The sequence below is a fragment of the Vigna angularis genome, chromosome 5 (genome assembly GCF_016808095.1).
Source record: "Vigna angularis cultivar LongXiaoDou No.4 chromosome 5, ASM1680809v1, whole genome shotgun sequence".
Lineage (NCBI taxonomy): Eukaryota > Viridiplantae > Streptophyta > Magnoliopsida > Fabales > Fabaceae > Vigna > Vigna angularis.
Window position 1 is genome coordinate 14622831 of NC_068974.1, and position 9363 is coordinate 14632193.

Below are 9363 nucleotides of genomic sequence, written 5' to 3' on the forward strand. Positions count from 1 at the left end.
GAAGAAGAAGAAGAAGAACAAGATGATGATGATGATGACGACGAAGAAGAAGATGATGATCGTAATGGCGATGATGAAGAAGAAGAAGATGAAGATGACGACGATTGAATGTTGAACATCTATTGTAGCAAATTGAACTATCATTTGAATACAATTATCTAAAATACTATCTTAAAACTTGTATGCAATTATTTATACATTGACTTTAAAAACCATTGATCCTTCCTTATTCATTTCTTTTTTTTCCCTTTATTTGTAACCGTTTCAATGCAGTAATGACAGTACAAGGTTCATAACGTCCTGATAAAGGAAAGGGGGTAGCAAGGCCTAAAAAGAGGCAACAACAGGCACCAAAGTATGTACTTAGGGTGCCTGCTAGACTACCTACCATTGATGCCCCCGGTACATCATCTGTGGGGCCTCCTCCTACCCCTACAATACAGCCTCCTACCCTTGCAGTAGACCTTACACCTACCTTTGCAATACACCGTTATCCTACCCATGCAGTACACCCTTCTCCTACTCCTGTAGCACACCCTTCTACTACCGTTGCAGCAGACCCTCTTCCTCCTCCTGTGCTTATAACCCCCACTCCTCTCCCTGTGGTTATTATCCCCACTCCTCTCGCTGACCCTACTTCTATACCTTCCTCATCTTCTATACCACCTTTTGAGACTGTCACACCATCTACTGATCCAGATTCAAGTGGTGATGATGAAGGCTTGACCCACCCCTCCATGATCAACCATGGATTGAGCCGTATGGTAAAGGGTAAGATTTTAATCTCTTCATATAATTTGATGTTTAAACCCTACTGTAATTGAAATGACTTTTATTATGCAGGTTTATTCCATCTAGGGTTGCTTCGCAAGCCATCACACGTTCAATTAAGCAACAGTTTTTAAGTCCATGGCCTACTTGGGGAGAAATACCTGATGGCGACAAAAAGCCATTCTGGGAGCGCTTTCAGGTGAACAATCCATTAAACTAATTATCCCTCTTATTTTAGTATGTTCATTAATTATTCCAATGTTTGTTCTGTTTAATGTTACAGATGAAGGTGTAGTGGAAACCTGAACATGAAACACAAATACACAGAAATTTCCACATGAAAGCATCACATCGGCTGTCAAAGATGTTTAGGGATGCCCGCAATGCAGGAGAGCACCCTTACTGGCTGGGCGAACAAATTTGGAACTCTTTACTGGCTCATTGGAATACAGTAGAGTTTCACAATAAGTGTGCCAAGACGTAGAGAAACAGAGCATCTGAAAAGGGTGGCACCCTGCATACTGGTGGGTCGATAACCATTCATGAGCATGCCATTCGTATGGTAAAATTTCATTACATAACTTTTTCTTTCATATATAAGTTATGTATTTTCTATTTCATATGTACACTTCTAATTGTACATTATATTACAGGCACAAGCTCTGGGACGGGCGGTCCATGTTGATGAGGTCTTTGCACAGACTCATGTAAGGAAGGGCACTAATCAATTCGTTGATGAAAGATCTCGGACGACTCATGTAAGTTCATGGACACTATTACTATTACTAATTTTTCATTTATGTTATTCTATCATTCCCTAACATTGCTTTTAATGTTTCAACATGAAGAATTTTCTACGAGACTTTCACAGGTTAGATCTGAACATGAGTCAGCTCCTACACCGGATGATGGCAGTAATGCAGAAGACGACATACGTAGGACACAGTGCTGGGTCGAGATCGTTGGTGGGAAGAAAAAGGGCCGACTGTACGGTGCATGACAACTTGATGCAAACTATACAACATCGAAAGGAGGTACTCTGAAGCACCAACCTTCTTCTTCCACCACTGCTCCTGACGAGGTCGTTCTCCGCCTCATGCAGGCACTGGAGCAACGTGACCAGGAAATCACTGATCTGAGAGCAGAGTTTACAAACTTTAAGGCCCTGGTCATGAGAGTGTTGCCTGAAACTTCACAGGATGAATTGAATATCCCTCCGACCCAACCACGACCCTCCTCGTCACTCGCTGCCCCTCAGCAGCCCACATCAGTCCAACCCTCATCAGTCCAACCCACACCAGTCCAGCCATTAATAGAGGAGCACGATGATGAAGATCATTCTGATGATAACTATGTACATTATTAGTTTCATTTTGTTATTACTTGTTATAGAAAAATTTGGATATTAGAACATTTGGAGTTTAGATGATTTCGATGTTAGATCAATTGGATGACTTTGGATGTTACAATATCATTATGTTACATTGTTTTATGTTTGAACTATAAATACATCTTTTATGGATTAATGAATGTTCTATGGATTAATGGATGTTCTATGGATATTGATCAATGATTGCATCTTTGAGATGCACATTATGCAGGTCTGTATATATCTGAAAACTGTTATGCAGGTCTGTTTGTGTTGTTGGTTTCCTAAGAAATATAATTGTCTCTTACATTTCCCTCCAACTTACCGAAGGCTTTTGCCCTTCGGTAAAAACCTACGTTAGCTAATTACCGAAGGCTTCAGTCCTTCGGTAATAACCGAGGGCTTCTACCCTTCAGAAATTACCGAAGGCTTCCGGCCTTCGAAAATTACCGAGGGCTCATTGGCCGTCGATAAACCGTCTGTAAATACTCTTTACCGAGGGCTTCTGACATTTTCCGAGGGCTTGTGGCCTTCGGTAATGCCCTTCTTTTTTGTAATGACAATTTATTTGGAACTGTTATAGCCCATTTCAAATATGGGATAAATATGGATATTATTGTTAAAAATGAAAGTTGAGGTTTATGTTCTTTTTATGATAGATGATTAACACTTTGAGCTCAATTATAATGTTTCTGATTAAATATTATGATTGCATGCATAACTGTATTTGAGTAATGTAAACAAGCATTATCTTGAATTATGTTAGATAAATTATGAACAATGCTCATATTAGAAAGAAGTCTACTCTGAGGAACATGGAATGGAGTATGACAATTAATTGATGTCCAATTGTCAGGACCCAAATTGGTCATATTTTTAATTAGGAAATTATGATTTACCCAATACAAAGAATGCTTGAATATTTTAATGTGCATAATGTTTGTTTATTTGTTCATAAACTTATACAATGTCACATGAGCAAAGTGAAAGAATGTAACCTTTTATGTCTCGTTTGAGTGGCGCATTACTTGATGATTAAAAAAACTAATAAGTAGATTAATTAATAATAAACGATAAAAAGGTAATTATGTTAATGAGGAATCGTTCCTTAATGATGACTTGATAGGCCTATAAGAAAGATAGGATTTATATATAAACCACAAACGCAAAAACAATGTCCCTTCTTGACGAATATGTATATTTTTTTACTCTTTATTTATCAAGAAAGAGAGATCAAAGAATAGATTAATAGGTAGTGAAACCTTGTATTATCATTTATTTAATTGAATCTATAGAGCATTGAAGAACAATCTCTCTAAAAAAAGAGAGTTAGAGTTATTCATCTAATAGAATCGTTAGGGCTTTAAAGAGTAACTTGTCATGAAAAAAAGATATACATGCTCTCTCTCTCTAAAATATGCGAGAATCACGTAAATTTAAGATCCAGTTTTGAGTTTCTATATTATAGAGCTATTTAAAAATGTTAAGTTTTTACGTGGTGATCATGTACTTCAATGCTTACTATGTCAAATGATGCATGATGAAGTCATTAAGATAAGGATTAATTCAAAAGCCATTTAGTATATAAGGAAAAAGCAAAGAACATTGAGTTAGAAAAGCATTTAATATTAATCAAATCCTCAATTTATTTATTTCTATGCAAACAAATTTTTATCCAATTTGAACGCCTTAGACATCTATCATCTCGGATGTAAACTCTAAGTTGAGCAAAACAATAGTTGCTTCTTACACCTCCATATAGATGTACCCTTATACAAAAAACCTTTCTATTTTGTTCTTTTTAGATTATGCATTCCGTTTGTACAATTAAATCAAGAACTACAACTACACACTCCCGGAATTATAAAGATTAAAAGTGGATTTAAACATATTTCTTAATATATTCGCCTCCAATTTTAAAATAATTATAATTACTGAAATTATATTTACAAATACAAACACGACTAGTTGCCATTTTAATAATTTATTTAAATGCTTACCTTATTTCAATTATCGATAAAATACCTTATGCAATTGAAATTAATAACTTTTATTTCTTTTAGAATGTTCTTTTTATTTGACAAAATGCTACTTAAAAAAAATCATCCTAAAAGAACTTACCAAGTTATTTTTATTTTAAAAACTGATTTTAAACCAAAATAATTCAAAAAAAGTGACAAATAACTTATGTTTTATATTTGAAAGTCTTATTGTTAAATGTATTTTTAGTTTTTGAATTTTAAAACGAAATTAATATTTGTAATTATTTGAATTTTTTTTATATTTAAACTTTTATAATGAAATAATATAGTCATTTTAACATAATTACATTAATTTTTTTTACAAATGTGTCAAATAATTTAAATGGTAACATAAAACACAATTAAAATGTGAAAAAGTAAAAATAATTGAGTTAAAAGAAATGTATTAATTTATTTTTAAATTTTAAAGATGAATATATTAAAGTTCAGAGATTAAAAATATTTTTTTAAAATGTAAAAGTATTGACTAGGAGGTAAAAGAGGAGTTGAGCCTAAGGTACAGCTAGAGTTGTGTAAGTGTTGAAGATAAGACAATGTATATGAATTATAATAAAGGGAATCACAGCTTAATTTTATTTTGAGTTCTACAATTTGAGAAAATTCACCTGTTTAACAATTGAAAATTAACACATCATGGCTTCCATATCCATAATTTTCTACAAATCATTAATTGATTTAATAATTTAAAAGTAACACATTATAAGTATCATAGAATGATTCCCGTTGTGTAAAGGAGCTAAAACCTGAATGTGGTGGTTCAGAGCTTGCTTTTTGGAACACCAACTGGTGCATTTCTTGATCTCTTTTCTACTGATCGAGATACTTGCTTCACAGCCTCTTTTGCTAAATGACGAGGCCGGCTCAGCCAAAGTCCTCCGTCAACTATCACAACGTCGCCATTGATGAATTTTCCTTCACAATTTTCGACAAATTTTTTCAATTTTCCCCATGTCAACAATTTTTTTCCAGATGGGTGAATCATGAAAAGAGTGAAAGTAAAAGATATTAATTAAATTTGTTTTAAAGAGTCTATCACCCTGATAACTGTTTGATGATGACTTAGAAATTAGAAATATTTCGAGGTGTTTTTACACCAATCCATTTTTGTTTTCTGAAGTTAAGAACGATTGATTTTTTCCAACTTATGCTATAGCATTCTTAGATAAATAGAAAAGTATGCATGTATGCAGTGCCACTGGATACATATCTAGCCAAAGGATAACAATTCAACTAAGATATCAAAGATCACATAGAAATGCAATACAGGTTGGGATCGGTTAAGAAAGCGTGTACAGTACAGGTACAAAATAGAACAACAGATTAATCACTAATAGAGATCACAAAAATGAGATATTTTTTTTGAAAAAAACATAAATTACACCCTCAGGGAGTATAGGCTGCAAAAACTTTTCTTTGTTTCAATCAAATCTAGAATAGGAATAGAATGCTAGCAGCCAAGACTATTATATAAAAGAGAATTGCAACCAAGAGAAAGACATTTTTATATTATAAACTTATATCAGTTTAAATATTATAAAAAAGAGACCAAAAATAACGACAGGATAACTAGATATTACAAGAGTAATACACATAACTAGATACTGTTTAAGATACCACTCGTATACTTGTGGAATATAGTACGAATAAGAAGAATGGCTTGTGTACAGAGTTACACAATGATTTCGTGTACCTAAATCTTGCAATTTTCGCTGCCAAAACTAAAAGAGAAAACCCGAGCATGATATATAATACATGATAAATTCTAAATCAGCAGCTTGTTAATCATGCAAGAAATTTAAATGCATCCCCTGATGTCGAAAGAAGTTAGTAATATATGTTCCAAGATTTCCAAACAATTTCCTACCGTATAGTATTGCACTGAACATATTCAACTTGGTACTAAATAATTTGGTGAAACATTCTTAACACAGTATTAGCTGATTGGGACGTGGTGAAGAGAGTACTTAAATTCTAAAATAATATTCTGAACTGAAAATAATTTTATTTAAAATTTCATTTCTGTAACTTTCTGATAATTTGTTTTTTGTTTGGGAGCTGCTAAAAATTAAGAGGAACGAAGAAGTTCAAGAAATTCAACGGGACATTCATTCATTAATATATATACAGAAACAACATTTTATTGCCGAAATAAAAACATGTAAACAAGATTAAAACAATAATTTGGGTGAATAGACAAAACGACCAACCTGCATCTGACGCTAGGAAAAGTGCAGTCATGGCTATATCCCATTTCTCCCCAAGTTTATAAAGTGGCATATAGTCTCTGGCTTTGCTACTTATTTCGTCGGGAGCTAGTTTACTCATGCCAGGAGTGTCACTTATTGGACCTGGAGCAATTCCATTGACTCTAATGTCATAGTCTGTTCCCCATTCTAGTGCCAAGTTTCTTGTAGTGGCATCAACAGCTGCCTGGTGAATAATAGAAATTTTAAAGGTGAATGCCAACAAGATGATTTTAACATGTTAGTAATGTGTTACAAACCTTTGCAGCAGACACGTGAATTTGGTACCAAGAAGCTGTGTAGTGCAAGGTGGCACTGATATTTATTATTGATCCCCCACCACAAGAGTTGCTTCTTCCTTCTCCTCCTTTCTTGAGATATTTTAGGGCTTCACGGCACATTGTGAACGTGCCAACAGAATCAATGTCCAAAACTGTCAAGAATTATTAAGTATTTTTGGTACAGTTCTCCGTCAAAATAAGAATTTCACCAATTCCCATGGTAGAAGTTTGTATCAAAAGTTTAAGTTAATTTATGTTGACCGGGGTGAACTTCAATTTTGATTGGAGTATCACTGAAGTCTAAAAGTAATCTAAAAATGTGACTAAGTCATAAACGATTAATCTAAAAATTCTATTAATCAGATTTAACTACAAAAGGGATTTGCACCAATCATCTTACATGAGATAAGTTAGACAACTCTTCAGCAGAATCATAACGAAGATGCGTTGAAAATCACATATTAATGACACTTCTCAATATACGTTTTATTTTTAATTCTTTAACCAATATCCCAATTTATCATTTGCCTTAAAAAAAGAAAAGAAAAGATGTGACACAGATAGAACCTGTGCGAAAGCCATTGGGGGAGAGATCCTCTGCCGACACCAGGAAGTTCCCAGCCGCAGCATTCACAAGTATATCAATCCTTCCAAAATGCTTAAACGTTGATTCCACCACCCTCTCTGCATCCTCTTGCTTCCGTACGTCCCCCTCAAACCCAACCGCCTAAACCAGAACAAAATCCACATCAATTACCCATTCACTCTTGCCAAAACAAAAAACAAAACTAAAACATTCAGAGTCAGGATGCAATTTACACGACCAAAAAGTCCATCAGTTTAGTTGTTCGTATGCAAAACTTACATGCAGTTCTACATCGTTGTTTTGAGTTGTCTAATAAAAATTGATGTTTTGGCCCTAACAATGCCTAAAATATTTCAGTATGTATTTCTGATAAAAGAAAACTCTATTTTTCATCTAAGAAAAACACTAAAAGCACCTTCCGCACTACATCTAACTTTGTCCACGAATCCTCCCGTGTTAAATTTTTCCCACGCATGTCTTGTGGAAATACATGTTTAGGTACTTCAAAACAAAAATAGTCTCAGGTGACTTAGTTTATATACATTTTTCCCTCTCAATTCATAAAGACGCCATTTCAGATAAATCCATAAAGCTCATACTAGTGTCCAATCCTGACTAGACCTTGGTTGCGCTTATCCCAATTCTACACATGTTTAAACAAACTTCTCCACAAACTTTTAGAAGAGATAAAAAAAAAAAAAAGAACAAAATGAGTTTCACTGTAAGTTAAAGTTGCATAAATTAAAAATAAAAATAAAATAGAGAAACTAACTATCTGAAATAACTTTTACAAATGAACTAATATATGTTAATTTTAACTAGTAAAAAAGTTAATCTCATAGTTTTCTTCTTGACCAAACAGGCCAATACTAGTGGACTTGACAGATAACTTGAGGATGAAAGATTTACATACTAGAAGCAAAGCCTTGTAATACACAAAAAATAACTTCAGTTCGGAACAAGTGTGTTAATCTCATTTTTATAAATCCACACAAATTGAATCAAAATCTTATTTGATTTCTAAGAGTGTAGGAAGTGAAAAATGAGCAGCGAGAGAATCATTCCCTCCGAGAAAACACAAATTAAAAAATTGAAGGAGAACAGCGACTGGAGAGAAAAGTAGGAGTGAATTGATTACGGGAATGGCGAGGGATTGGAGAACGGAGACAGCGGAGTGAAGAACTTGCTTTCGGCGACCCATGAGCGCGACGGAGGCTCCATGTTTGCCGAATTGCGTCGAAATTTCGAAACCGATTCCAGAGGCTCCTCCTGTTATCAGAGCCACCTTCCCTTTCAGAATTCCTGCTTTGAACGGCGATTCCATAAGATTCAACGATTTGTGGGTTCTCTCAAGAGAAACCTTTCGTCTCTATGCTTTCTTTGTTGAAATCGCTGTTTGCTCCACTTTCACTGTATTTATATATATAAATTTATTACACACAGAAACCAGCGTACAGACGTGATCGAATTTCTGTTAACATAATAATATGATTTAAAAAATAAATATATTTATTAAAAAAAAAGGTGAAAATTAAATAATTATTTTTAGGGTGATTTGAAAATTCACCGTGTCGAGCAAACATTGGAATTTATGGATATTGATCTCTTATAAAAAAGTTAGGCTGAACCATTTCAAACTTATTAAAGACTAAATCGTAAGTCTAAAATATAAGAATAAGAATACTGCAATCACCTTAAAAATGTTTATAACATCTCTGTTTTAAAACTAATAAAATAAGATACCTTATAATAATAATAATTATTATTATTATAGCATGTAATTTTGTATATAAAATATATTAATACAATCTTTCAAAAAATAGAATTATAAAAATATGACAATTTATAATTATATAAACCAACAAACTCCACAAAAAGACTAATTTTACCGATGGACATAATCTGTTAAAAATAATCAAAATATGTCTGTAATATTATCTTTTCGATGGATTATCGACAATCATTTATCTGTCAGTAATATCTTTGTCAATAATGATTATTGACAAATAAGTCGTCGATAATTAACGAATGATTAGATTGTTGGTAAGTCCATCGAAAAATACTAGACAAA

The 9363-nt window shown here is 33.4% G+C and overlaps 1 protein-coding gene and 1 long non-coding RNA gene across 2 annotated transcripts; one reads left to right on the top strand and one right to left on the bottom strand.

The window, feature by feature from the left end:
* The first annotated feature begins 405 nt into the window (after positions 1-405).
* LOC128196552 (uncharacterized) lies at positions 406-2261 on the top strand. The gene is made up of 5 exons (XR_008248985.1): positions 406-771; positions 844-970; positions 1055-1333; positions 1425-1529; positions 1620-2261. It is a non-coding gene; the product is annotated as an uncharacterized LOC128196552 (long non-coding RNA).
* Positions 2262-4722: 2461 nt separating this feature from the next.
* On the bottom strand, positions 4723-8694 carry LOC108319077 (peroxisomal 2,4-dienoyl-CoA reductase [(3E)-enoyl-CoA-producing]). Its single transcript, XM_017550096.2, has 5 exons — positions 8431-8694; positions 7274-7433; positions 6686-6858; positions 6390-6612; positions 4723-5094 (listed from the first exon to the last, which is right to left on the bottom strand). The coding sequence occupies exons 1-5, from the start codon at positions 8614-8616 to the stop codon at positions 4940-4942; spliced, it is 897 nt and encodes a 298-aa protein (XP_017405585.1). The 5' UTR covers positions 8617-8694; the 3' UTR covers positions 4723-4939.
* Between the last annotated feature and the right edge of the window lie 669 nt (positions 8695-9363).

What these genes read in the sequence shown, in the direction of transcription:
- LOC108319077 (XM_017550096.2), bottom strand. Translation starts at nt 8,616, where the DNA reads ATGGAATCGCCGTTCAAAGCAGGAATTCTGAAAGGGAAGGTGGCTCTG. An exon ending in TCCAATCCCTCGCCATTCCC is followed by an intron (nt 7,434 to 8,430) that starts GTAATCAATTCA and finishes GTTCTGGTTTAG; the next exon opens with GCGGTTGGGTTTGAGGGGGA. An exon ending in TTCACGTGTCTGCTGCAAAG is followed by an intron (nt 6,613 to 6,685) that starts GTTTGTAACACA and finishes ATTATTCACCAG; the next exon opens with GCAGCTGTTGATGCCACTAC.